This window comes from Oryzias latipes, chromosome 22 (assembly GCF_053564925.1).
Source record: "Oryzias latipes strain Hd-rR chromosome 22, Olatipes_Hd-rR_3.1".
Classification (NCBI taxonomy): Eukaryota; Metazoa; Chordata; class Actinopteri; order Beloniformes; family Adrianichthyidae; genus Oryzias; species Oryzias latipes.
In genome coordinates this window covers 8,583,574-8,610,875 of record NC_136258.1, presented here as the reverse complement: position 1 = coordinate 8,610,875, position 27,302 = coordinate 8,583,574, and the positions used below count along the sequence as shown (strand labels likewise).

At 48.9% G+C, this 27,302-nt stretch overlaps 2 protein-coding genes across 6 annotated transcripts; one reads left to right on the top strand and one right to left on the bottom strand.

The window, feature by feature from the left end:
• Positions 1-8,216: 8,216 nt before the first annotated feature.
• Positions 8,217-23,648, bottom strand: trmt61a (tRNA methyltransferase 61A). The gene is made up of 4 exons (XM_004082685.5): positions 23,508-23,648; positions 20,667-21,013; positions 16,620-16,886; positions 8,217-8,841 (listed from the first exon to the last, which is right to left on the bottom strand). The coding sequence occupies exons 2-4, from the start codon at positions 20,995-20,997 to the stop codon at positions 8,534-8,536; spliced, it is 906 nt and encodes a 301-aa protein (XP_004082733.1). The 5' UTR covers positions 20,998-21,013; positions 23,508-23,648; the 3' UTR covers positions 8,217-8,533.
• On the top strand, positions 23,027-26,842 carry ckba (creatine kinase, brain a). Of its 5 annotated transcripts, none has more exons than XM_020713835.3 (8): positions 23,027-23,185; positions 24,945-25,132; positions 25,202-25,356; positions 25,430-25,562; positions 25,817-25,988; positions 26,058-26,181; positions 26,254-26,443; positions 26,526-26,842. In XM_020713835.3, the coding sequence occupies exons 1-8, from the start codon at positions 23,103-23,105 to the stop codon at positions 26,702-26,704; spliced, it is 1,224 nt and encodes a 407-aa protein (XP_020569494.1). In that variant the 5' UTR covers positions 23,027-23,102; the 3' UTR covers positions 26,705-26,842. The 5 variants fall into 5 exon arrangements, with proteins under 5 accessions (XP_020569494.1, XP_078797003.1, XP_011488981.1 ...); XM_078940877.1 differs by lacking the exon at positions 24,945-25,132 and adding an exon at positions 24,526-24,727 and having other exon boundaries at positions 23,069-23,185; XM_011490679.4 differs by lacking the exons at positions 23,027-23,185; positions 24,945-25,132 and adding exons at positions 23,660-24,297; positions 24,526-24,727.
• The last annotated feature ends 460 nt before the right edge of the window (positions 26,843-27,302 follow it).

The following is a 27,302-nucleotide window of genomic DNA, read 5'->3' as shown; positions in this document are numbered from 1 at the left end:
AAGCAGAACACTGCAGAACCAGAACCAGAAGCAGCGCAGGCTGACGTGTGAAAAACTCCCCGTCTGACTGCAGCCCTGCAGGAAGCTGCACATTCTGCCTGGTCCAGAACCTGCAGGAGCAGTGCTGAGCATCCTCTGGTACTGAGATGCTGCTGTTCACCAGAACCCAACAGGTGCACAGTGTTCAACCACACCTTCACGTGCTCCGACCTTTGATCCTCTGTGTGGGAGTCGTCTGCTTCAGAAGAACTGGTCTCTGAGTTGGAGTGTGGAGGATTTTCCTCACAGCGTCACTGGATTCACTGATGAGCATCTGGAATGTTCTGGATAACATGAATGATAACATTTGGGTTTTCCTTTTGTGTGTTGCTTTGACACAACCTCAGTTGTTAACGGTTACACTTTTGTTGGTAGAGACCGTAGTCTGATGAGCACTGTGGGGCTCCAGGAAGACTTATTATGAGCGAGGTTGTGTAGGATTAGATGTTATCATCTCTCAGTAAACACTAAGGCACAGATGAGACACTGTGGCAGGCAGATGAATGGTGACATCTTTTGGGTTTTCAAGGGGGCGCCCTTCTTCTTCAATGTTTTGCTGATGTGTCTATGACATCTCCAGAGGGTTCAGCAGTGAATCCAAGCGTCCCAGATTCACCCCCATCAGCCACCAGACATTTGGAGGCCCAGGTCAGGTCCTTCCTCTTGATCCACAGCCACTGACTCCCCTTCTCAGCTGCACGAGAGAGGTCCCATCTCCCCGAGTAGCCTGGGTGTTGAGGTAGCCGCAAACCCCCTGCAGCTTACTTCCACTGGGCGCACCTTCACACTCCAGCCTTTCTCTTTGGCGTCTGCTGTGAGTTCAGCGTACCTCAGCATCTTCCATTCATGGGCCTCCTCTACTGCACCCTCCCAGGGTACCCTGAGCTCTATGATGTATGCAAGCTTGAGCGTGGATGACCACAGTACAAGGTCTGATTCTAGGTTGGTGGATGCAATCTATGGTGGAAAGCAGAGTTTTCTGTCCGGGTCCGCCAGCATTTTCCAGTCCAGTGCTCTACCCTGCTGTACTGGTGGTGTTGAAGGTGGCTTGGCCCTCACGGACAAAAGGTGTCAGCTGTCGATGATGAATGATAAAGGGCATTCATGTTTGCTCTCTGTCTTTCCAGCACTGTTGCAAGACACCGTAGCACCAGGTTGTGTCGCCAGGTGTAATGGCCCTGACTGGGGCCAGTCTTGCATCCCACCAACATGTGCATCAATGCTGGGTTGGCCTTTCTCCAGGTGGGTATGCTAGTAGAGACATGGGAGTAGTCCATACTGCATGCACCAGAGCTTCAGTTTACCTCTGTTGATGTTCTGTAGGCAGCTGGCTATGTCCTTTCTGAGCTGCTCTGAGGGAAGCATCATACCAGCAGCCAAGGCTCAAGGGATTGCATTAACCCTTGTGCTATCCTAGGCACTTTACCATTGGGAGTTGGGTCATCTAGACCCACTAGACGGTGCTCTGAACCTTTTTTCTTCAATGATTTGTGATCTTCACTGGTGTCCATGGATTACATGAAATCTTTCCACCTTTATCCACCTTTGTCATGGTAGGGAGAACACGTCAATGTAAGGGTGGGGTCATCTAAGATAGCACAAGGGTTAAAAACACTTTTATAAGTAGAGATTTCTGTCTTTTGGGTTTTGGTCCAGAAGCTTAACTGCCTTTAGAAAGGTTTGCAGTGTTTGCAGAACAGCCAGCATAATAGACCAGAACCGAGCCAACATGAAGGTCATCAAGTCCTTGTCTAAGATTATTTAACGCTTGACCCCTTCAGTGACGAAGCGTTTAAGAACAGGACATCATCTGCATAGAGGATAGTTTTTTCATAACTTTTTGAGTCTTCTTTGTCTGATTATATTTGTTTTGGTAAAACAAACAGACCAGCACAGTAAAGAATGTGAGATGTTTACATTTCTTTTAGGTTACCAGCTTTGTAATGTGCACAAATGTTAAATTCATGTTCTTGTATGAAAAAACTGTAAAAGGATATGTAAAAATTATGTTATGTAAAAACTGTTTTTTTAACCCGTTTAGCAGAAAGATTCGGTTGTAAGGGGACAAACTGGAAGGCCCGGTTCCATCCCGCGTGCAGTTTCCGCTCCATAAAAGGTGTGAAAAGAAGCGACAGAAGCCAGGGCGTCCAGACGACAGCACCGACCATCTTTGAGTCTCAGGCAGCAAAGCAGACTTCAGAACCCAACCTTATCCATCAGCCCAGGTTTTCCCTCCACTGGATGAGCAAAGAACCATGATCCATCCCTTTGGTGGGCTCAGACGCCACACTGTCATCTCTGCAGAGGGGCTTTGAGATAAACCCATGTCTGCTCCTACATGCACTCTGCCTGCAGGACAGGCATCAGTGCACACTCTGCTCCGATTAGATAACGGGCGCAGAAGTGCTTTTCCTGCAGCCCTATTGAGAACAGGCCGAGGAACAATCCAAGGACGGAGTTGAGCGAGTCTAGAACCTGCTTCCATGAGCAGCCCAGCAGCGTGGCGGTACAGGGCACTGACGCCTTTTATTCTGCAGAGCTGGGATCGTGTGGAAGGAGCTGCAGGCATCGGCTCTGTGTTTTGAGGCTCCACACTGACGTTGTTTGTATTGTAAATGTTTTGGAATGCTGTGCATGAGATGAACATCTGACTCATGTTATGCCTCTGAATGACCAGTTTGTTTGGTGGCGACGACGCACGTTGAGCAACACTTGGGACCAAATCCCCTTTATGTAATTAGAGGAGAGAGACGCTGCTCACAGGAGGGAAAGTTCTGTGCGTGTTTGGAAGGTTTAAGGGTTTAAACCGGGTTTGTCGTCCTCATGGCAGTGAGAGGGACTCAGCCTGGGGTTACTAAACTCTGTTAGAGAGCTGTCTTGTAAATAAAGGTTTGTCTTGAAGGGAACAGTTCTCTGTAAACAAAACATCCGATCCTCTGCTCCACAAACCCTCTCAGTGGAGCGATTCTCCTCCAGGAGGCCCGTCAGGGCCACTGCAAGTTTCATCAGAGCGGGGCGGAGAACCTGTGACCTCACACAGGCTGAAGAGACCCTTCAGGCTCCTCCCACATCTCAGGGCACAGCAGCTTTTCTGCATTTCTTCATGTCTAGAGGCCAATGGGATGTTAATGCGGAGAATCTCGCAGCATGGAAACCTTTCCCAGACTCATTCCGACTCAGTGAGCCGGCTGGTGGACCACGGCCAGCCACCTCCTCCACCAATCAAGACGGGCAGACAAGTCCAACCATCTGCCGAAGGGGAGCACTGATTATCCCCCACTGCTCCCCTCACGTCACTTTGCCTCGGCTGGCCCGTGTCCAGACTGTGCCGCAGGAATGCCGGTGCGGGTTAGCACACCAGTGGAGCTGAGTTTTAATGAGCTGGTTTCCCAGGAGACCAAACGGGTCGGAGCGCCGCCAAAAAAACGTGCAAGTGGCCTTTCATCACAACCAGGCCGCTTTCTCTGCTCCTCTCCAAGTGTTAGCTGCTGCTCAGAAGCATTTCCTGCATCAGGACACAGGGAGTGTCCTGTCAGTTCTGCCCTGGGGGGTCAGACAGGTCACACAGGAAAACAAAGGCAGCCAGAGGAGAAGCATCTGCAAGAGCATGAGTCGGACTCCAGCAGATGCATGCAGACACTTTCCTGCCTCCTTCATCACCTCTGCAGGAGCAGCTCTGCTGAAAAAACAAAACAAAATAAAGAGTGGAGAAAATACCGGTCATGCTGGAAAATGAAACCAGTTTTATGTAGTGATTTAACGTATTTCTCCAAAAGCAGCATCGGATGAACCTGCAGACAGGAAACCATCAGGATGAATTTCAGAGGGAGAAAAACTCCAACTAAACACTAAAACTAAAAACGACGGGTGTTGTTTCTTAGTCACCAGAGTTAGAAGAGGACGTGGGATGAAGGGAGACGGGTAACGTCCTCTTGACACTTTATTTGTTCTGAACGGCTTTGAAACCCACATTCACAGGACAACTGCAATGAAGAGATGTCGGCTCATCGTCCCCCCTCAGTGTGAACTTGGAGGTCTGTTGGTTTCTGGTATATTTTCAGCTGAATCCATGAGACCGGCTGTCCGCTGATGCCTGGAGCCACCTTCTAATGTAAAGTCAGATTCACATGCGGATTTTCTTGACATTAAAAGGATTTTATTCATATCTGGAAACAGGCATGAGGTCTCCATAGCTCAGCGGCTCTTCTGTGTGTTTGCTGGACTCAGCAAAGAGACAGCAGAAGGTGGACTGCACCACGGGCTGATGCATTCTGGGGGAACGGAGCGCTCTTTGCTGTTCTGCAACACTTTCAGAGGAACTGCGTTAAAGACTGTGGTCAGACCAGATCAGGTTTCTGGGATCCTGGACCCGGGAGGAGAACGAGCTGTCTTCATCAGCAGCATCATGACGGTGGCCATCACAGACTTTCGTGGAGATTTACCACCCTGCCCTGCATAGCTGCCTCTCTCAGCTGTGTGACAGAAGCTGGTTTTCATCAACACGTATGTGTTTGCAGGTTCTGTAACCAGGAGTCCTTTGGATTTAGAAACACATGAATGTTCGTCCAGAGCTGTGCCAGCATCCCATTCATGAACCGATTACCTGTAATGTAAGAAATGACAGCAGCAATGTTCCAGTCAATGTTTCATGCAGTGTGGAGGATGGAAACTTTCCTCCCTGCAGGCCGTCACGGCCACAAACTGGGTCAGCGCAGCACGATTAGGACTTTTCCTCTGAAGGGCCCCCACTGCCGCAGCTATGAAGCTCTGTTCCCATGACGAGATCTAGGAATGGTTCATCTCCGTTCTGCTCCGACCAGCAGCTGGAAGGAGAACATGTGTGACCGCGATGTCTTCAAACACCAGGACGAGTTTCAAAATAACAAACACACATAGATGCCATCCAGGGATGGACCGCTGTGTCTGCATGCTTTCCTGATGTCCAAGCACCACTCATGACTGATTACCTGCTTCAGGTGTGTCCAGCCAATTAGAACATGTCAGAGCAGGGCATGATGGGAAACATGCCTCAAGTCGAGGATTGACCCGCTCTGTCACTAGTTACTCTGTAAAAAATCCTGTAGTACTTATTTATAAATCCTTAACCAGGGATCAAAATATATATATATTTTTTTTACAACAAATGCACCTAAAGTAAACCAGATCTTTGATTTGGCAGCTTGATTTTCCTACATTACAATCTGCCTTTTCTTTACATTTTCTGTTACTTTTTTAAACCTGTCAGTCGTTTCTCTGTCACACTGACTGTATTCACTTGTCTGGAGTTTTTGCAGCTTCCTTTTATGAACATTCAGGTGGTCCGGCACTGACGGAGCAGCTGATGCTCCTCCAAACACACAGTTTTAAAAGGACTTGCACCTTTTAGTGAATTAAAAAAAGAGAGGCTGATTGGAATTAGAGGAGCAGCAGAAAAGGTCCTGAAGCCTTTACAGCAGAGACTCTCTATGAAACGCTTTATTCTAAGCCGTAAGTCTGTTGAGCTCCTCCCCATCTCATGTAAATAAAGCTTAAAAGGGGATAAATTTAGCCTCAGGTCTGCAGAAGGTTTTGCTGAGAGCTTCAAGCGGCCTCTGCTGCAGTGTTGAGTTTCACCTCACTGACATGAGAGCAGAAAGCCGTGCCCTTTCATCAGCAGTTATTGATCTTCATGAATCCATCCGAGCTGCCGCTCCGACGTCCGCTGGCACTCGTGTAAGAGCTTCCCTCCAACCGCCAAACGGCAGCGTGGCTTTGCTCCTCTCAGCCTCTAATCTGATCAGGACCAATTTTCTCATCCACCTCTGGCTCTGCTTTGGACGTCCCGCAGGATGAAGGATCTCTCAGAGGCTTCCAGAGGGCACGGAGGGTCAAACCAGGAAAAGAACACACAAGTGACAACAGTGCAGAGCCAGAGAGCTCAGAGACGAGCTCCAAATTCACTTTCATTTGAGGGTTCTCCTGTCTGGAAAACCTCTTTTTTATATCAAACTCTCAAATTAACAATCCTTAAAAACCCATAAAAAGAATCAGATCTTTGAGCTTCTTTAGCAAAACTGCAGATATGTGTCTTTAAAACGGAGCTAACTGCCATCTTGGTGCCCCTCTGCCTCAGCGGGCCGCACTGCTGTCACGTGAGCGCTCCTCTCAGGCCGCCATGCCTGCAGGACATCAGCGCTCAGATCAGGAGTTCAGAGGACAAGCGGATTAAGCGGCAGGATTTCCAGCAGCTCAGAGCTGCTATTCCCGTCCAGAATGACGCTGCTGCTCTTAAGGCTGCCCGAGAGGCTGAGGGATCCAGCGTTTGCCCCTTCCACTCTCACAGGTTCATCTCATCACACCCTCAGTTTGCACCTGAAAACAACACCTGGGGAACACGGACATTTGAGAGTTCAAGGTTCTTCTGCCTGAACCTTTGACCTCGGCCACCAAACCCGATCACCACTCACGTCTAAATTAATAAATATAACGTTAAAAAAAAACACCTGAAAGTAGAAGTGAAATCCTGATGAAAAAAGGCTGTGAATCTGCCAAACCATCACACCTCCACCTCTGTGCTTGAAGCTGAGGTGTTTCTGCTGGTTTTTTGATCAAACATGGACACTAAAACCAGAAACGTGCAGCGGTCTTTCTCCAGACTTTCTGTGGTTAATTTGGATCACTGAACCTCAGCCACACGTCATCTTCAGGGAAGGTGTTTTCCTGAGATTTTCTGTTTTGTGATGACCATAAATATTCACAAGAATCAAATCAGTTTCTTGGAGCATTGCGGGTTATTTACTGAGATTCTGTTCGGAGCGGTTCTCCTCATGAAGATGTTCTGTTGGCACAAACAGGTAAACGTATTTGACCTCTTGTTGCTGTTTTCTGTCATCAGTCCGGAACTGTCCAGAGCAGAAACCAGACAGGTCCTCGGCTTCCATGGAGAGACGATCCGTTCTTCACGTTGACGAACCTGCAGGAAGCAGCAGTGCGGCGGCGCCGCGTGTTCTCGTTGCCATGGTAAAACGATGCTCTGAAAGGCCAAAGGGACTGAAAGGTTTAATCAAACTGCGGTTTCCTGACGGGTCCGACGTCGCGCTCCAACTTAAGACAAACAATATGTCTTTTTCTTGGGGCGGGGTAGTGGTTTTTTAAACACCTTCATGTTTTTTGACGTTTATTGAGACGGTTTGTTCCATCATCCTCACGTTCAAGACTCTCCTGCCCAACAAGAGGACGCTTTGATTTGAACTACATTTTGTGTTTGAGCGGCTTGTTTGCGACCGCCCTGCAGAAATCAGACTTCAGGCGGTTCTGTGGAAGCTTTTTGGTCTCCAGTTGAACGTCCACACAGGCGGCTTCAGCCCGACGGGATGAATCAGAGCCCGCCGCCCACCTCCCTGACAGCCACTCTTACTCATTTTCCTCCTCTCCTCCTCCTCCGTCTGCCAATGGAGCAGCCAGAAACTCCTCAGAGCATTTCTGTGATTCAGCCAGATCCTCCGCTCCCTTCACTGCTGGGGGGCCGGCGGCGGCACGCAGCACAAGCAGAAACACCGCGTCCTGTTCTGCTGCCAGCTTTTTATAATCCAGCGCCTGGATTACGTGATAACCTGCTTCTCACATGCAGCAGAAAGCACAGGCTTGGTAAGGGACATCTGTTCATAGACATCTTTCCCATAATGCTCTGCTAATTCGGACTAATGAGAAGACTCAGATTAAACTTCCCATCCTCAAATCTGCCCGTCAAAGAGGGAAGTGAGGCCCAGCAGAGCCACGTGACTGAGCCATCGGTTATGCAACACGTCTGAGAGGAAGCAGCTCTGCAGCAGCAGCCTGTGTTCCTCTCTGCTCCGTTATAATAAGAAGATCCTGAAAAGTGAACAAAAATGCAGAAAACACTGTGAAAGGCGTCATCCACACATAAATCCGTTTCTGGCAAGGAGCACCTGATGTTTGCAGTGTCATCATGTCAGCCGCCTGCAGGAGGACTTCAGTCCGCCGGCTGAGCCCGCCCGGACCGGGTTTTTGTCCCGTGCTCCGGCTTGCTCCTCAAGCACACTGTGAGTTGGGAATAGTTCTTGTGTTAGTCTGTTATACCTGCAGGAACATGGACCCACGCTTTGCCTCTGCACACCAGAACATGGAGGGTTGGTCTCCTAAAAGACGCTGCATCAGTTCAAGAAACTCAAAGGATGTTTTGCTGAAGAAAATTTATTGTCTGGTCTGAAAAAAAAAACACACCTCCCTTTGGGATTTTGTTCTTTGGCATCTTAAAATGTTAAGAAACATTGGAGAAAGGAATGTGGGGTGGGAACAGATTCTCCCATCATACTGCACTCAGAAACAGAAAGTCTAACCTCCTCCTGCCTAAGAAAAACTGCTGCCTGGATTTAAATCAAAGAAATCTAAATATTCCAGGGATTAATCCTAATCGAATCTGCCCACATGAACCTCTGTCCAGACGTAAGGCGCTCCTGCTGGATTTGTTACCGAAAAGTTCTGCTGCAGAGCGTCACGTTCTGGGTTTCGTGGCGAAGGTGAGGTATCCCGTGTGACCGGGTAGTTCTCTTGGCGGCGTGGTTGTCTTTATGTTGATGGAGGTCTGGCTGGGAGCAGGAGGAGGAGCCTCCATGGCGTCCGGCTCAGGATGGGCAGAGCAGTCTGGACCGAAGTCAGGCAGCGGCAGGGAAACGGTCCTGACGTCGTGGACCCTCAGTAGAACCTCCAGGGTGTTGATCTCCTCAAAGCCGTGGTCTGTGAGCGCCTCGGCCGTCTTCTGAACCTGCTCGATGCAGGGGGAGAAGGAGCACAGCCGGCCTCCTGTAGGAGACCACACAGAGACCGATAAGGACCCACCAGCCCCCAGAATGACCCCCATGTGCGGGTTCTTCAGCAAACAGCTAAATCTACAGATGCTTTCAGAGGTCCAGACGTACACAGAAAACAAGGAAATATCATGAAACGATCATTTCAAACTAACCATTCAAATACAGCAGCGACAAAAACAGGAATTAGGCCTAAAAAGGAGGGGAGACTAAGGAAAATCATACAACGGAGCAAAGAAAGTTCAGATTTCTAGAAAGCTGAACCTTTAAAGTGTTTGGCTGTGTGTCTACAGACTACAGACAGACTGCAGACAGAGCTGCAGACGGACTGCAGACAGACTGCAGAACAGACTGCAGACAGAGCTGCAAACAGAGCTGCAAACACAGCTGCAGACAGAGCTGCAGAAGGACTGCAGACAGACTGCAGACAGAGCTGCAGAAGGACTGCAGACAAACTGAAGACAGAGCTGCAGAAAGATTACAGACAGACTGCAGACAGAGCTGCAGAAGGACTGCAGACAGACTGAAGACAGAGCTGCAGAAGGACTGCTGACAGAGCTGAAGACAGACTGCAAACACAGTGGCAAAAGGACTGCAGACACACTGCAGACAGAGCTGCAGAAGGACTGCAGACAGACTGAAGACAGAGCTGCAGAAAAATTGCAGACAGACTGCAGATAAAGCAGCAGACAGAGCTGCAGAAGGACTGCAGACAGACTGATGACAGAGCTGCAGACAGACTGAAGACAGACCGCAAACAGAGCTGCAGACAGAGCTGCAGACGGACTACAGAAAGAGCTGCAGAAGGACTGCAGACAGACTGCAGACACAGCTGCAGTCCATGCTGCAGAAGGACTACAGACAGAGCTGCAGAAGGACTACAGACAGAGCTGCAGAGAGACTGCAGACATATTGCAGACAGAGCTGCAGTCTGAGCTGCAGACAGACTGCAGACAGAGCTGCAGTCTGAGCTGCAGACAGCCTGCAGACGGAGCTGAAAACAGACTGCAGACGGAGCTGAATACAGAGCTGCAGAAGGATTGCAGAAGACCGCAGACAGACTGTAGACAGAGCTGAAGACAGACTGCAGACAGACTGCAGAGAGAGCTGCAGACAGACTGAAGACAGAACTGTAGAAGGACTGCAGACAGAGCTGCAGACAGACTGCAGACAAAGCTGCAGAAGGACTGCAGACAGACTGCAGGCAGAGCTGCAGAAGGACTGCAGACAACCTGAAGACAGAGCTGCAGAAAAATTGCAGACAGACTGAAGACAGAGCTGCAGAAAGATTGCAGACAGACTGCAGATAGAGCAGCAGACAGAGCTGCAGAAGGACTGCAGACAGACTGAAGACAGAGCTGCAGAAGGACTGCAGACAGACTGCAGACAGAGCTGCAGAAGGACTGCAGACAGACTGCAGGCAGAGCTGCAGAAGGACTGCAGACAGACTACAGACCGAGCTGGAGACAGACTGAAGACAGAGCTGCAGAAGGACTGCAGACAGACTGCAGACAGAGCTGTAGAAAGATTGCAGACAGACTGCAGATAGAGCAGCAGACAGAGATGCAGAAGGACTGCAAACAGCGCTAAAGACAGACTGCAAACACAGCTGCAAAAGGACTGTTGACAGAGCTGAAGAAAGACTGCAAACACAGCTGCAAAAGGACTGTTGACAGAGCTGAAGAAAGACTGCAAACACAGCTGCAAAAGGACTGCAGACACACTGCAGACAGAGCTGCAGAAGGACTGCAGACAGACTGAAGACAGAGCTGCAGAAAAATTGCAGACAGACTGCAGATAAAGCTGCAGACAGAGCTGCAGAAGGACTGCAGACAGACTGAAGACGGAGCTGCATAAGGACTGCATTCAGACTGCAGACAGACGGCAGGCAGAGCTGCAGAAGGACTGCAGACAGACTGAAGACAGAGCTGCAGAAAGATTGCAGACAGACTGCAGATAGAGCAGCAGACAAAGCTGCAGAAGGACTGCAGACAGACTGAAGACAGAGCTGCAGAAGGACTGCGGACAGAGCTGAAGACAGACTGCAAACACAGCTGCAAAAGGACTGCAGACACACTGCAGACAGAGCTGCGGAAGGACTGCAGACAGACTGAAGACAGAGCTGCAGAAAAATTGCAGACAGACTGCAGATAAAGCAGCAGACAGAGCTGCAGAAGGACTGCAGACAGACTGATGACAGAGCTGCAGAAGGACTGCATTCAGACTGCAGACAGACCGCAGACAGAGCTGCAGACAGACTGAAGACAGACCGCAAACAGAGCTGCAGACGGACTACAGAAAGAGCTGCAGAAGGACTGCAGACACAGCTGCAGTCCATGCTGCAGAAGGACTGCAGACAGAACTGAAGACAGTGTGCAGACAGAGCTGCAGAAGGACTACAGACAGAGCTGCAGACAGACTGCAGACAGAGCTGCAGACATATTGCAGACAGAGCTGCAGTCTGAGCTGCAGACAGACTGTAGACAGAGCTGCAGTCTGAGCTGCAGACAGACTGCAGACGGAGCTGAAAACAGACTGCAGACGGAGCTGAATACAGAGCTGCAGAAGGATTGCAGACAGACCGCAGACAGACTGTAGACAGAGCTGAAGACAGACTGCAGACAGACTGCAGAGAGAGCTGCAGACAGACTGAAGACAGAACTGCAGAAGGACTGCAGACAGAGCTGCAGACAGACTGCAGACAGAGCTGCAGAAGGACTGCAGACAGACTACAGACAGAGCTGGAGACAGACTGAAGACAGAGCTGCAGAAGGACTGCAGACAGACCGCAGACAGACTGCTGACAGAGCTGCAGATGGAGCTGAAGACGGAGCTGCAGACAGACTGCAGATGGAGCTGAAGATATAGCTGCAGACAGACTGCAGAAAGAGCTGGAGGACAGCAGCTTTAACACAAACACACAAACATGGACTGCAGACATTTTATCAGTCATGGCAGTATTTTAACAGTCTGCAGACAAAGACGGCCTGATAATCACATTGTTTACAGCCATGGAGAGACTACTCGGTTTAATGCTGCTCATCTGTAAACATTTATGGCGTCTGCACCTTTACAGGGTTTCCTGGGACTGTACCACGTTTGACTTCACGATGGCCATTGCTTCAACACTAAGCCACATTACTGACCTTCCACCACTGTGCTCGACATTGGAGGGAGGTCAGACTTCAGTCTCTTTTTTTAAATATCCGCCCACGTCTCAAACGTCTCAGCTTCACTGGAGGGTGACGGCAGAAGTTCAACAGCAGCTGGCGTGTTTGTGCATGGTCTTCCTTATTGCTGTGCAAACAGCCGTGCGGCGTCCCACTGGACTTTGTCCACATTGTTGGTTCTGATGGACTACAACCAGGTGAGTGAACCCACCTTCTCCTAATCACTGAGGAGTGTAGCCTTTAGATGAGCCAACACTACTTTTAAAGCTTTGGATAGTCACTTTAATCAGTTTTATGATGGAAAATGCATCCAAAGGTTGAAGGTTTATGAAGAAAACATGATAGGAAATGACACTCGTGCATGTTGAACCCAGAAGAACTCTGCAGTGAAACACAACTCAGGTCTACAGGGGGGCGGAGCCTCCATTGTTTCTGGTAAACATCACTTTGGTCTCCAGCCCGTTTCAGATAGCAGCCGTTCCTCTGCAAAACAGCACAATCACTCACACCACAGCAGACTTTATGGTCTCTGAGCAACCAGGACAAACTCACAGGCAGGGGTCAAGATCGTCATCACGCAGGGAGACTCCTCCCCCTATCCATACCATAAAAAACACCAGGCAAAGCTCTTCAACTGAGAGTTCACAGTCCACCGAGTGCTGCTTACATAACACCACTTGTGTGTGGGGGGGGTGGGGGCTGTTAAGATTTGGGTCCTCCTAAAAGAGCAGATGAACAGAGATCCAGGCTGCAGGCCAGAACCTTTGGAAAACTGCTGCTCCACATAACTCTGTTGTCTCTGCATCATCTGCTGCAGAGAAACTGCTGAAGAAACTTTAGTTAGAAAATCCTGGGGCCAGTTTCCTAAAACTGCTCACATGATGCTTTGAAGCAACCGATTACATAACTGAAAAGACAAAGATCCTAAAAAACATTTCAGATTAGAGGTTAAACATAATCTGATTAACAGGAAGTCTAATATTCTTGAGTCAGTGCAGCTCCACAGTTCTGAACTGCCGGCTTCTCTGCCAGTTAAGACTCATTGATTTATGCTCCGGTGCAGACCATGGCTCCGCCTCCTCCGTGGGGCGGTTCCTTCAGCCCTTGAAGCTTGAGCAAAGCATTCTGGGTTCCTCCAAACATCCAGTGTGAGCGTTGGGAGGGACGTTGAGTCTTTGGGTATGGACTCTGCTCGCAGCAATACCCAGTATGGTCATGGGACCGCTTCCATGGCGGGGATCTGGCAGAACTTTATTTATCTGTGTGTGTTTGCATGTCGGCGCAAACAGCTCGGGAAAAAACTGCAGCAGTGGCACCATAAAAGGGGAGACGAGGGAGACATCCTCCCCCCTTCTAGACCCTTCTTCACATGAAAAACTCAAAATTCTGAAACGAATCCTTTCTGTAGAACAAAGGCAGAGCAGTTCATCTACCACCAAAAAAGACAGTCAAAGTCCTGACCATTCCTCAACTCATCATGGACACTCTACACTTTAAATATTTATATTTCACTATTTAGGATTATATAATTTTAGACTGTGGTGTATTCAAATCAAACGTCTATAACGACGGAGATCCTGTGGAGAAACTGTAGAGCGACTCTGGTTGAGGGAGGCGTTTTTTTGGTTGGGTTTGCCGTCACTTCCAAGAGAAGGGACTAAAACGGACCGACCCGCCTGGAAAAACGTCACTGCTGTATTTTCTGACACCAGATGATCGCCGGCGTCACCTCCTTCTGCTCCTCCTCTCCACTTTGATTCTGTCTTTTCTGTAATGAGCCTCACCAGAGTTCAAAACCAACTGACCTAGACCGTAGTTCACTACCAACTGACCTACACCAAAATTCAACACCAACTGACCTAGACCAGAGTTTACCACCAACTGACCTAGACTACAGTTCAACACCAACTGACCTAGACCAGAGTTCAACACCAACTGACCTAGACCGTAGTTCACTACCAACTGACCTACACCAAAATTCAACACCAACTGACCTAGCCCACAGTTTACCACCAACTGACCTAGACTACAGTTCAACACCAACTGACCTAGACCAGAGTTCAACACCAACTGACCTAGACCAGAGTTAAACACAAACTGACCTAGACCAGAGTTAAACACCAACTGACCTAGACCAAAGTTCAAAACCAACTGACCTAGACCAAAGTTCAAAACCAACTGACCTAGACCAGAGTTCAAAACCAACTGACCTAGACCGTAGTTCACTACCAACTGACCTACACCAAAATTCAACACCAACTGACCTAGACCACAGTTTACCACCAACTGACCTAGACTACAGTTCAACACCAACTGACCTAGACCAAAGTTCAAAACCAACTGACCTAGACCAGAGTTCAACACCAACTGACCTAGACCAGAGTTTAACATCAACTGACCTCGACCAGGTTTCAACACCAACTGACCTAGACCGAAATTCACTACCAACTGACCTAGACCAGAGTTCAACACCAATTGACCTCGACCAGAGTTTAACAGCAACTGACCTAGACCAGAGTTTAACAGCAACTGACCTAGACCAGAATTTAACAGCAACTGACCTAGATCAGAGTTTAACACCAACTGACCTAGACAAAAGTTCAACACCAACTGACCTAGACCAGAGTTCAACAACAACTGACCGAGACTGGGGTTCAACACCAGCTGAACCCAGACCGGAGTTCACTAACATCTGAACCCAGACCAGACTTCACTACCAACTGAACCCAGACCAGGGTTCACTACCAACTGAACCCAGACCAGACTTCACTACCAACTGAACCCAGACCAGAGTTCACTACCAACTGAACCCAGACCAGAGTTCACTACCAACTGAACTTAGACCAGGGTTCACTACCAACTGAACCTAGACCAGAGTTCCCAGACAGACCAGAGTTCACTAGTTTGGTCGGCCGACTGCAGGAGTTAAATACTGGTGTGGTTTAAATCCTACAGTCTAAAATCCTTCCAGATGTTGTTCTCAGATGTGGTTGTGACTTCCAAACATCACTTCAATGTCAGTTTTCCAATTTTCTTAAGACCAGTCATTTCTCAAGTGTCAGAATGACTCTCTTACAGGTGAGGATCATGAAAACAGGTCTGGCGTGTAGAGCAGGTTCACTGCTTCAGAGCCTTTCTTTGTGTGTGTGGTGAGTTCTGCATCCTGAGGCTTCATGGTCCACCAACACCTCCATGGTAATTAGAGGTTAACTCAGGGCGCTGACCTCTAATGAATTATTAATCAGGTAAACCTTCGCACTGACCAGGAAGATGCCTGGACATGCTGGTTGTCATGGAGACATGCTGTTTTGTTGCCTATACCGGAGGACTGACAGGATCTGGGTGGAGTGGCCTTGTGGGAGGTGAAGGAGGTGAAGGTCAGGCTTCTCTTTAATGTCTTGATCCTGCTGTGTTGGTCAAGACGGACGAGCAGCGGGAGGTACAGGCGAGCCTCAGAATGAGGAGAAGGAGGACACTCATAGCAGCTTGTTGATTAGAAACACAAGAGCCTGAAGATGGAGACCAGCAGAGAAGATGGAGGATGACAGACAGACATCTGCTTGTTCAGAGTCCTCTACGCTGGAAAAACCAACGTTACATGAACCACAAAATGTCAGATCCTTTCAGCTCATCTATAAAATGACAACAGATCCCCTCATTTCCAGTGGAATCCTCCATCAGAGCACAGGGAAACCATTTGCACTTGCAAACATTAATGTTTGTGCTTCCAGAGAGCGCTGGTTCAGCACTCACTTTGATGCAAAGACAAATCAATGTCTAGCACTCTGAGAGAGACGAACGGCTATCACTAATGTTCCAGAAGGTTCCAGCACCCACAGGATCCAGAGCCCGTTAGTGTCCACGTGGATTCGCTCATGACGACACTAAATACCCAATGGAACCTGTAGTTTGCTCTTCCTCACATCTTCTGTCCTACTGTAAGACAGAGATCTTCTAACTTACTGTCCTGGTTATGCAGGCGGACTGCAGGAAGGCTGTAGGCAGGGGGCAGGCTTGCCAATATGTCTCCCTATTATGCATTTGGCGTAACAAACAATTATGTCAGACACTCCTTGAAATTCAAAATGGCATTATTAGTTAAGAGGAAAAGAACTTTAGGTTACAAAATGAAACGTGAAATAAAAATATAGAGCCCTAGCAGATCTCGACACTATGTAGCTATGTAGTTGTCCAGGCAGTGTTACAGTAGTGTGACGTAATTAGTCACAGGACCATGAACAGTAATTGTAGGCTGAATACATTTGGTACCTAAACCAGCTCCAGAGAAGGAAAATGTTGAATGTTTCTGGCATTTGCACAGCAGGCTAGTCATGGAGGAAAAGAAGTCAGTGTTCTGCAGGAAAATCAAGTGACACACATGGTGTGTGCGGCGCAGGTCATCTTCCAGTCACCAGACTAGACCCTGACTGATTCTACATCCCAAAAAAAGCACAGCAGCTCAGTGAAAATATTTTAGGCAGCAGTGAAGATGCATTTCTGTAAGCTTTACTGAAAAACCTCAAGCTGGTATTTACTGTTGTTGAAGCTCTAGTGGGCTTGAGTACTGTGGGTATTACACCTTCTGTGTGCACATGTCCCTTACCATGCTTCTTCAGGGCAGCCTTGGCGTGTCCCACCGCCTCCCACGGGCTGGGGATGTCCAGGAAGATGGCGTCCGCCACTCCCATCACTCCAAAGCCGTCCTTGCACACGTCTTGGTTCCTGACGGTGACCAGATGACTAACGCGGTGCTCCCTGAACTCCTCGGCTGCCTTCTCTGCCCGCTGCTGGTGAAACTCCACCGTGTGCAGGTGACCTGTGGGGGCTATGGTGCGCAGGATGGCGTGGGACAGAGAGCCACTGCCGGTACCTAAAGGTCCATGGAGAAGACGGGACCGGGCGAAAGAAAAACACAGGGAACCAAGTATGAAGTCTAAGTATTGACTCCACTGTACTCCCCAGTACTCCTCTGTAATCCCTGTACTCCTCTGTACCACCCTGGACTCCCCGTACTCTCTGTAATCTCTGTACTCCCTGAACTCCCTGCACTCCCTGTACTCCCCCTCATGCAGGACAATCACTCTCGTTAAGGAAATGCACAAACATCAAAACACCAAATAGACGTAAATGACTTGAAAAGTCCCCTACACTTAAGTCCGTCTCACATGAAGTTGAAACAGAACTTCTGAAGGACAGATTCATCGAGTCCTCTGGAGCTGGAAGCAGATTTTACTCTGCAGCCTGAGTTTGTCACAGAAAACCAGGACATCTGGGCGCTTGTGCGGGAGGAATAACTGTAAATGCTCTCCTCTGTGCTGACTGAGTGTCTGCAGCTCACAGCTGTTCACACTCCCACGCCTCGGCTCTCCATCACGCTACATGTGCAGGAGGAAAGCCGTTTTCCTGCCGCGGCCGCGAACAAGCCGTGCTGCTGACGCTTTGAGAACGAAGGAAGGCAGAGGAAGAAGGAGCAGCATCGCTCATGTGACTTGCATCAAAAAAAAAGGTTCAGGACGAGCAGCAGACCCCATGCTCCACTCAGCCTCTTGTTCTTCTGACGTTATGTCACCGCCGCCTTTGTTGGCGAGCCCACAAAGAGGCCAGTGTTGTGCAGCTGCAGAGAACTTCACAACTGGAGCGGATGGAGAAGAACGGCTTATAAGACAGCAGCAAATGGAAAAGTCAGGATGGTTTGTGACGGTTGCTGCAGGGTTGGGAATAAACGGATGTCAGCAAAGAAAGAAAAGGTTAAGGATGTTGCATAAGCAGATCTCTGAGAGCAGAGTCAGGTAAACCGCTAATTACAAGCTGCTCTGACTGTTCAGTGAAAAAGTCTTTATAGAGTGAATGATTTATTTTATCAGTGCCGTGTCCATACTTCAGTGTTTACTGTACAGGAGGATTTTAACGCAGTGATGAAGAGGAATTCTCTGATGAAGACGGCAAACAGCTGAACTACCAAACGGAAAGACCAACAAAGTCAACAGGATTATTCAGTCTAACTCTGAGCGGCAACAATGTGGTTGTTTGTGAGATGAAGGCTTCTGTTAACGTGTTCAGGTCAGGCGGTTGAGTTTGTAGACTGCGTGGCCTCGCTACAGCCAAGCGTCTATGCTGTCATCAGTGAAGGTCTGTGCAGATGTAATCAGCAGGCTTCATGAGTGAAATACTGTCATCACTTCCCACTCAAACTGCTGTCTGTCATTCAGCTGAGAGGAACAGCCATCCTGATGAAAATGCAGTTTTGGGTGTTTTTAATGACGCTTAAGACGGCATTTCTTTATTCAAATCACTGTGAACCAAGCACACACGGCCACTTTATCAGGTCCACCTGTCTAACTGCTCATTAACGCAAATGACTAATCAGCCAATCAGATGGCAGCAACTCAATGCATTTATGTAGACATGATCCAGACGTTTTGCTGCAGTTCAAACCAGCTTCAGAATGAGGAAGGAAGGCGATTGAAGTGACTTTGAACGTGGTTGTCGGTGACAGACGGGCTGGTCTGAGGATTTTAGAAGCTGTTGATCTACTGGGATTTTCACCCACAACCATCTCTAGGGTTTACAGAGAATGGTCAGAAAAAGAGAAAACATCCAGTGAGCTGCAGTTCTGTGGGCAGAATCATCTCAGACCGGTTTCTAAAACATGACGATGAGTTCTCTGGACTCAAACGGCCTCCACAGTCACCAGAACCCAACAGAGAACCTTTGGGATGTGGTGGAACGGGAGATCAGCGTCATGGATGTACAGATGATAAATCTGCAGCAACTGATGCCGTCATGTCAACATGACGAACCACCACAGCAACACGGGGATGACTGGATCAACAGGACCAACCAAAGCAGTCAGGTCTGTAATCCACGGTTAGAACAAGAGAAACCAACAATCAAGTTCATCACATCAACAGGCAGCTCTAAACTCAGCATCCAGCGAGTCACTGTTGACAGCAACCGTCTCCATAAAGCAAAGCAACTTTCCGTAATAAATGACTTTACTCCATTTGCACGTCAGCTGACATTCAGAATAGCACCAGCTGGTCTGCCGTGTAGCTAGACCTTCTGAGTCTGGCTGCAACCCACCTGCATTACTATCATAGGCTTCTCTTTCATCTGACCAGCAAGTGATGAAGGTTCAACTCCACTGTAGTAACAGAATCAAAGCTTCGGATGAGTTTTTGTCAAGTTTGAAAATGGTTATTCAATATTCAGCCCATAAAGCAAAAGAAGGATGCAGTTTTTTGGTTTTAAATAGTGTTGGCATGAAAAAGCAGCACAATCACCGGGAATACCTGCGTGAGTCTGTAGCTGACTGAACATTGGGAGTCACAGGAGAACTCCTGCTTTGCATTAATATCACAAAGGCTAAATCCAATCAATAGCTCAACAGAAACATGCAGTTTACAGGAAAATGTTTGGTTTGAAAATCGTTCTGACATAAAAGTGAATCGTGTGATCCCACCGCGGTCAAAGCAGCCCTACTGTCCATCAACCGCTGATGTCACCCGAAGCCACAGCGTCAAGCAGTCGGACCCGACAAAAGTAGAATGAAGCACCACAACCGCCACAGAACTCACCGCGGCTTCACTAACGGAGCTGAAGACGAATGGAAAGCCAAAGAAATCTGCCTCGTCACATAATGTTTGAATGAAAGCCACACGGCTGTCTTTGAGAGCAGACAACGTCCAAAACCCCACAACACAGGCCTGAGGATGCTGTTCTACCAACACTGGATCTAAACCTCACCAGGAACACCAGCAGAGACGGTCCTCCAAAACATAGCTCCAGTTTTAGTGAGCATGTGTTCCAATTCCTATAAAAACATCTAAAGTGATGCTTTCGTGAGGGTGTGAGCTCAAATCTGAACAGTCGAGCATGACTGCGCCCTTCAAGGACGTTTGATCGGGCTTTTTCCGCCCACCTCAGCTGTTGTTGGTGAAGCTTCTGATTTTTCCCGGTGATGTCCTGAAGTTAAGTCATGGAATCTGGCCTTAAAATCTTCGAAAAGCCTTCAGCACTCATACAGATGCACCGCATACGCAAGCCGATCTGATGCCTCCATCAAGCAGGGGATCGGCTTCCCCATGTCGACGTGCATAAAAGGACTGAGCGGTCGCTTCCATTTCTTTCATGGAGCAGTTGTGTGAGTCGTAAAGCATCGAACGGTCCCTCGCTATAACCAGGTCTCGCTGTTTTTTAGAGAAAGTTGACACTTCTTTGGTGCGTTTTCTACGTCCTGATTGGCTGTACACCCCTGTCAATCAACCTCCCCTCTGCCGTGTCTTTTGCACTGAATGTATTCAGCAGATCTTACTTTTCTTTCTGTAATCCTGGACTTATTTGTCTTTACAAGGTTTGAACTTTGAGGGTTGAACCAAAGCAGAAAATGGTGAACATGTTCATTTCTGTCGGAGGAAAGTGGATAAAGTGTGTAGTGAGGAGTTTTACAGCCGTACATAAACTCACTTTGTACAAAGTAAAGCTGATTACTTTGCAGATATGTGGGTCACTTTTAGAAAAGAACTCCACAGTATTTGTTCACAGAAAGCTGAGATTTCTTACATGTTCACCATTTAAATCTCAACGTGATCAGCCTGCTAAGAACCCAGACAGAACCACACACAGATGAGGAATGGCGTTCCAGACCTACCCGACTCGCAAACGACGGAACCGGGCTTCAGATCCAGCATCATGGTGATGGTGGCGATGTCGGTGGTGTAGAGAATCTGGGTCCGGTGTGGAAGGGAGACGGTCCACAGCTCTGGTGTGGGGTGAAGAACATAGACCCAGCCACCCTTACTGCAGGTGACCTTTGACCCATAACGCTGGCCAATCAGGTCAGAGGAGTGGCGGATGACTCCATAGCGCGTTTGGGTTTGGGCGCCATGCTGCACTTTGACGGGCATCACGGAATTGTGGCCCAGGTAAATGATGGCAACATCCGAGTCTTGAATAACTTCAGAATATTCCACAAAACTCATGGCGAGCGCGACCGCTCTGAAAAGACAAAAACCGCTAATGAACAAACGCGGGTGGACTTTCAAAAAACATCCTGACATCAGACGATCGGGAACAACGGCGCAGACGAGGATCGACTCGGCTTCACACCACACAGATCTTTTGGCTAGTTCAAATGATTTGACACCATTTTTACTCATGTATTAAAGAACTTTATCCCTCCACTTCTCCTTTCTATTGCTTAAAAGTAGGCCTGAACAACAAATCGCAAATGTATCGTTATCGCGATATCACGCTGTGCGATCTCGCAAAAGACGGCGACAACTGCGATAAATGGTCACTTTAAATGTGCCCAGACAATCTTATGGCGGCTGCAAGTATTCAATGAATCAAATCAATCCCTTTATGCATTTGACCAATCAAAAGGAGCCTTCATGTTGTTGACCAATCAGATGGAGCCCTGTTATGATGGATGTTTGCCTGCTATGTAGATGAGGGTTAACCGTTATTTACATCAAATGGTTGCAGTGACATGGAAATGAGGTTTTTGGTCGTTTTGCTATTTATTTATGCATCGCAAGTTATATCGTCATCGCAATATTGATCACTAATATTGCGAATCAAAAAGTTTTTCCTTAAAGTTTGCAGTACTTCCGATAATTAAGCATTCACATAATGTAGGAGTGCATATGGATGGTGGGAGGCGGGAGCTGGTTTAGCTCGTGCTGGTTTGCGGTGCCTTCCGTCCGTGAAACCAGGGTTCAACTCCGGGCTGCTCCCTGTTCCCTTCTCTACCCCTGTGCGGGTTCCAAGCCCGGTTTGAGAAGGTTGCGTCAGGAAGGGCATCCGGCGTAAAACATTGCCAAGTTTACCATGCGACTTGTTCGCTGTGGCGACCCCTGATGGGAGAAGCCGAAAGAGGAAGAAGATATGGATGGTGGGAGGCAAAGCATTCTGGTGGTCAGTCACAAATGACCTCTCTGGTTGCCGGTGGTAACCAATCTTCAGAGGCATAAAGTAACTACAGAGCAGACTTATACAATTAATTAAAAAAAGAACAATTAAAACATTCATTTAACTTAGAAAAAGTGTTACAGTGTTGATAATAATGTCCATATTCTAAAAATGTATGATTTTTTTTTGGCTGCGCAGTGGTGTAGTGGTATCCCCTCACAGTAAGAGAGAGAGAGACCCTTGGTTCAAACCCCCAGCTGGGACTTTAGTGTGTGGAGTTAACATGTTCTCCTGGTACATGTGGGCCACTTCTGGCTTCCTAAAACAGGCTTCATAGGCTGATACCATCCTTGGTGGACTCTGCGTCTGCCCAACAGTGGCTAAGATAGGCCCCAGCAACCCAGAAAGGGATTCAGCAGGTTTGGGAAATGGATGCATGGATGGATTTTCTTTTTAAAAGCAATTTTTTGCTTCTTTTTCTTTGTCAAAAAGAGCCGTCCTGGTTTGTTCAAATTTGATTTTAGTGATTCATTTGTTGTTTATTTGAGGGAAATTAGGATTTTATTTTTCAAGCACTTTGCTTTCCTGGGCTTCAGCTGTTCAGGGTCAGCCCACGCAGAAGTAAAAAAGGCAACAAGCAAAGAGGAGCTTGTTCCCCAAACAGGAACTGTTTCTGTAGTTCTATTAAATTTAGAGTTTAATAGAGCAGCAAGCAACAAACCACAGTTTCAAGGCTGCTGCCACCTAAAGTGGGAGTTGGACGACTTTGTTCCAACCCCTGAAACACCGACTCTGTGGAGTGGGAGAAGCGTTTCTCTTTACGAGACGCTCAGGCTAGCAGCAGCTCACAAATCCCCTCACACTGTTTTTACTAACATGTATCCATATGTGCTCCATTTTCAAAGATGTGTAAATAAAACAGTGTTTGTTCAATAGATTGTCATTTTTGTTACAGTAAAAAGAGGGCAAAAAAAACTATTTTGCAGTCAGCTCTTGGAGATCCAGGAGAAACTGGTACATCCAGTGCAGATTCCATCAGGCGCTGCTAAAAATGACAGAAACTGTTCCAAATGGTTTGGCTCATTTGCCAAAGTACTAGTTGTTTGGACTGGACGGTTTTTGACCTCTTTGGATTGCCGTACTGGGTTCTGATGAAGACCAACGGTTGCCGTTTATGTCAGAAACCGTTGCAGTGAGCGAAACCGAGGACGTGTTGGAAAGAGCATCGACAACTATGTCAGACAAGGTGGAGAATATGTGAGTAAATCCAAGAATTCATCACGTATGACGATCTGTTGATGACAGCACAGATGTCTCATCCTCCGTTTGTTAACGGCTTTCCCATGTTTTGTTGTTGTAGCAGGGGTAAATCCTGCTCATTGTTCTGGCAGCAGCGGGTTTCTCCCTGTTTTGGGGGGTTAGTAAGGGTCTACACAACGCGGTGGGGAAAGCCGGCTCCTGCGGCTACGCGCGCGGTCTCCGTTAGCCGCGTGCTAATGCTAGCCGGCTCGCTCGCCTGCCGTTAAGCCGACCGTTTCCTCCGGGAGAGAGGGGGAGTCGTTGGAGACCGGCCGCTCACCTGTTGCGGGGTCCGAGGTTCCAACGGCCGGCGTCCTTCCACGACAAAACACGGCAGCACACGCGGGCTCGCGGACTGTGGCACACGCGGGCTTGTTTTCACCGGAAGGGGAGGAGCTCGGGACCGGAAAATGAAGAAGAGGATGGCCTCCTGCGGGTTCAGTCAAAAGCGTTGTCGTGACAGTTTCAGATTTTCAATTTTCAATTTTGAAGAATGAAACATTTTCGGTTGAATTTATCAGATAGATTGATCAAAGATCCGTCCTTTATTGAGAGGGACGTTTGTCCCCGCAGGGGGGAAATGTGGGGAGTGGCGGGTCTCATTAATCTTTTTTATTATTATTCAAAACATACAGTTAATAACAAAGAACAATAAACTGTACATCAATTGTTCAAAGTTAATGCCAGCGGGGATACATACACAAGAATAAAATTATATTAAATTATAAAACTGGGCAAAATTAGGAGTTTAAACTGTTTCTTCGTTCACACAACGGAATTATTATCAACGTTAGTATGACTGTGCGCGTCTGACGCGTCATCTGCGCTGCGTGTTCGTAAACTAGAAGAGCATTTGGCGTGAAACAGCGGCCGCAGCCGCTCATCCAATAGAATGAATGGAGTCCCGTCCGCGTCCAATGGGAGCGCACGCGCTCCGCTATAAAGCCGCTCCTCCGGCTCGCTGAGCGGCTGGAGCTGCCTGGACGTCGCTGCGGAATCTGGGCTGCGCTGTTGGAAACATAGGGATTTTTGTATCATCCCCGGATAACGCTAGTAATAGAACTCAGCAGGTGAGAGGTTCGGTTGGAGCCAATCAACACGGTACTGATTGATTATCGGAATGATTAGTGACAAACGAGGATGTTAGTATTTTCTCGATATTCGTATTTAAATTGTGTATTTTTTTTAAATTTTACTCTCTAAAAATATCGCCTTTAGAATCGACGTGAATTGTCTTTGGACGTTAAATTTGTCCGCTCCTCTTCACCTCCTCCCCTCCCCTCCCCCCGCCCGTTCAGGGAGCAACGATGCCTTTCGGTAACACGCACAACCAGATGAAAATGAATTACTCCGCGGAGCAGGAGTATCCGGACCTCAGTAAACACAACAACCACATGGCCAAGGTGCTGACTCCCGCCATATACGACCGCCTGAGGAGCAAGCAGACCCCCAGCGGCTTCACCCTGGATGACGTCATCCAGACCGGGGTGGACAACCCAGGTAAACAAAGGGGCATCCGCCTCCACCTCAGCGGGGATAATCCGACGCACGCGCGGGGAGATTAGCGCGCGCGCGGCCTTCGCCGTGTTACAGTAAACGGTTTTTGCTGCAGAAGCGGCCGAGAAACCCTCTGCTGCCTCCACGATCACGTGTTCCGCTGTCACGGCGCGTGCAGGTGTAGCCCGCCGTCTGACCGTGTAGGTGTACTTGTGTCTAGCTGCCATGCCATGGCCCAGCTCACTCTGAGGGAGTGGTCGGCTGAGGATGAGTTCCCAGACCTCAGCCAGCACAACAACCTCATGGCCAAGCACTTAACCACGGACATGTACAGCCGGCTGCGGAAGAGGGTGACCCCTACAGGTTTCACCCTAGACCGGGTCATTCAGCCAGGGGTTGATAATCCTGGTACAGTACAGAGCAGATGGCAGCGCTGGCTGACCGGGGAACTCTCCTGACCTCAGCCTTTGTGTCCAGGCCATCCCTTCATCATGACGGTGGGCTGCGTCGCCGGAGACGAGGAGACGTACGAGGTCTTCAAGGAGCTCCTGGACCCCGTGATCGAGGACAGACACGGAGGATACAAACCCTCAGACAAGCACAAGACGGACCTGAACCCGGACAACCTGAAGGTACGGCGCCTCTGCCCCCTAGTGGGCGGATTTCACAGCTGACCCCCAGTTTCACCTGGATGTCCTTTCTAAGGGCGGCGACGACCTCGACCCCAATTATGTGCTGAGCTCCAGAGTCCGCACGGGCCGCAGCATCCGGGGCTTCTGCCTGCCCCCCCACTGCAGCCGAGGAGAGAGGCGCATGGTGGAGAAGCTCTCCAACGAAGGTAAACGGGCAGAAACATGGCTGTCCCAGATGACCACCGTGTGCCGGGGCGCCAAGTGTCCCAGTCTGAACAAATGTTACTTTAGCAGCTGCGGGGGCAGTCGGTAGATCAGAGAATGAGGTCATGGCGGTGTCTGGAGAAACTGTTTGAGTCAGTTTCCCCTGAATTTCATTAGTCTGTACTGTGTGGGGTGGGGGACTAAGGCTTTGTACTGTCTGCATTCTGACGTCTCCTCCTGGACCTCGGCCCCCCAGCTCTGGACTCCCTGACTGGAGACTTGAAGGGGAAGTATTACGCCCTGAAGAACATGACGGACGCCGAACAGCAGCAGCTCATCGACGACCACTTCCTCTTCGACAAGCCGGTGTCCCCCCTGCTGCTGGCGTCCGGAATGGCGCGGGACTGGCCTGACGCCAGGGGCATTTGGTACGTTTTCGTCAGGCGCCGCAGTTTCCTGCTGACGTTGTGCTGAATCAAACCTTTTCTTTTCTGCAGGCACAACGACAACAAGACCTTCCTGGTGTGGGTGAACGAGGAGGACCACCTGCGCGTCATCTCCATGCAGAAAGGAGGCAACATGAAAGAAGTGTTCAACCGCTTCTGCACGGGACTCACTAAGGTCTGGAAGAAACCAGGTGAGGCTCTTTGGAAAGGACGGGCGTTTGCAATGATCCCTTCAAACTGTTCACAGATCGAGAGCCTGTTCAAGGAGAAGGGCCACGAGTTCATGTGGAACGAGCACCTGGGTTACGTCCTCACCTGCCCGTCCAACCTGGGCACCGGCCTTCGCGCCGGCGTGCACATGAAGCTTCCCAACATGAGCAAGCACGCCAAGTTTGAGGAGGTCCTCAAGCGGCTGAGGCTCCAGAAGCGTGGAACAGGTGGGGAGGCGTTTCCTCAGATCTGCATTCGTGCTCACCTTCAGTGTCAGTCGGCCTAACCTCTGCTCTCCTGTGCTGGCAGGCGGCGTGGACACCGCCGCCGTTGGTGGCGTGTTCGACATCTCCAACGCCGACCGGCTGGGTTTCTCAGAGGTGGAGCTGGTGCAGATGGTGGTTGATGGGGTCAAGCTGCTGACGGAGATGGAGAAGAGGCTGGAGAAGGGCCAGTCTATAGATGACCTGATCCCCGCCCAGAAGTGAAGCGCTCCTCACCCCCTCACCCCTTCTTCCCCCTGTGGAACGACTCTCCTGGAATGCACTTTCACTTTGGAGCTGTATTTAAGACAAAACCCTTTCTGTAATGTTAAGATCTGAAATGAAATAAATGTTCTGGTTGAAGTTGCAGTTTCTGTGTTCTGCCATGTTCAACCTCCTCCTTGGAGCTGCATCTCTGACCTTTGACCTCTGACAGGTGTGGTGATCTATAGAAGCTTCCTCTCTGCAAGTTCCACTTAACCGTCAGAAGCAGGACTCTCTGAGAGTTCGGTCTTTATGCGGCTGCCGGCTTTAAAAGCAGTAGTTCTAACTTCCTCATGGGACTAGAGTCTAATTATGGGACTTCTGTGCAATTTGTGCTGCATTCAAGGACCCAACATGAGGCAGGAAATGTCTGCGCACTGAGTTTCTGCATATGTGAAATGCCTGTCTGCTCCAGATTAAAGCTGAGAACATGAGTCACGCATCACAAGCTCAGAATGTTCGTTCAGCCCCAAACCATCTAAAAGTGACTTAAACTGCTGCAGTGGTTAGCACTCACCTCATCCCTTGGTTCAAATCCCAGCTGGGTCCTTTCAGAGTT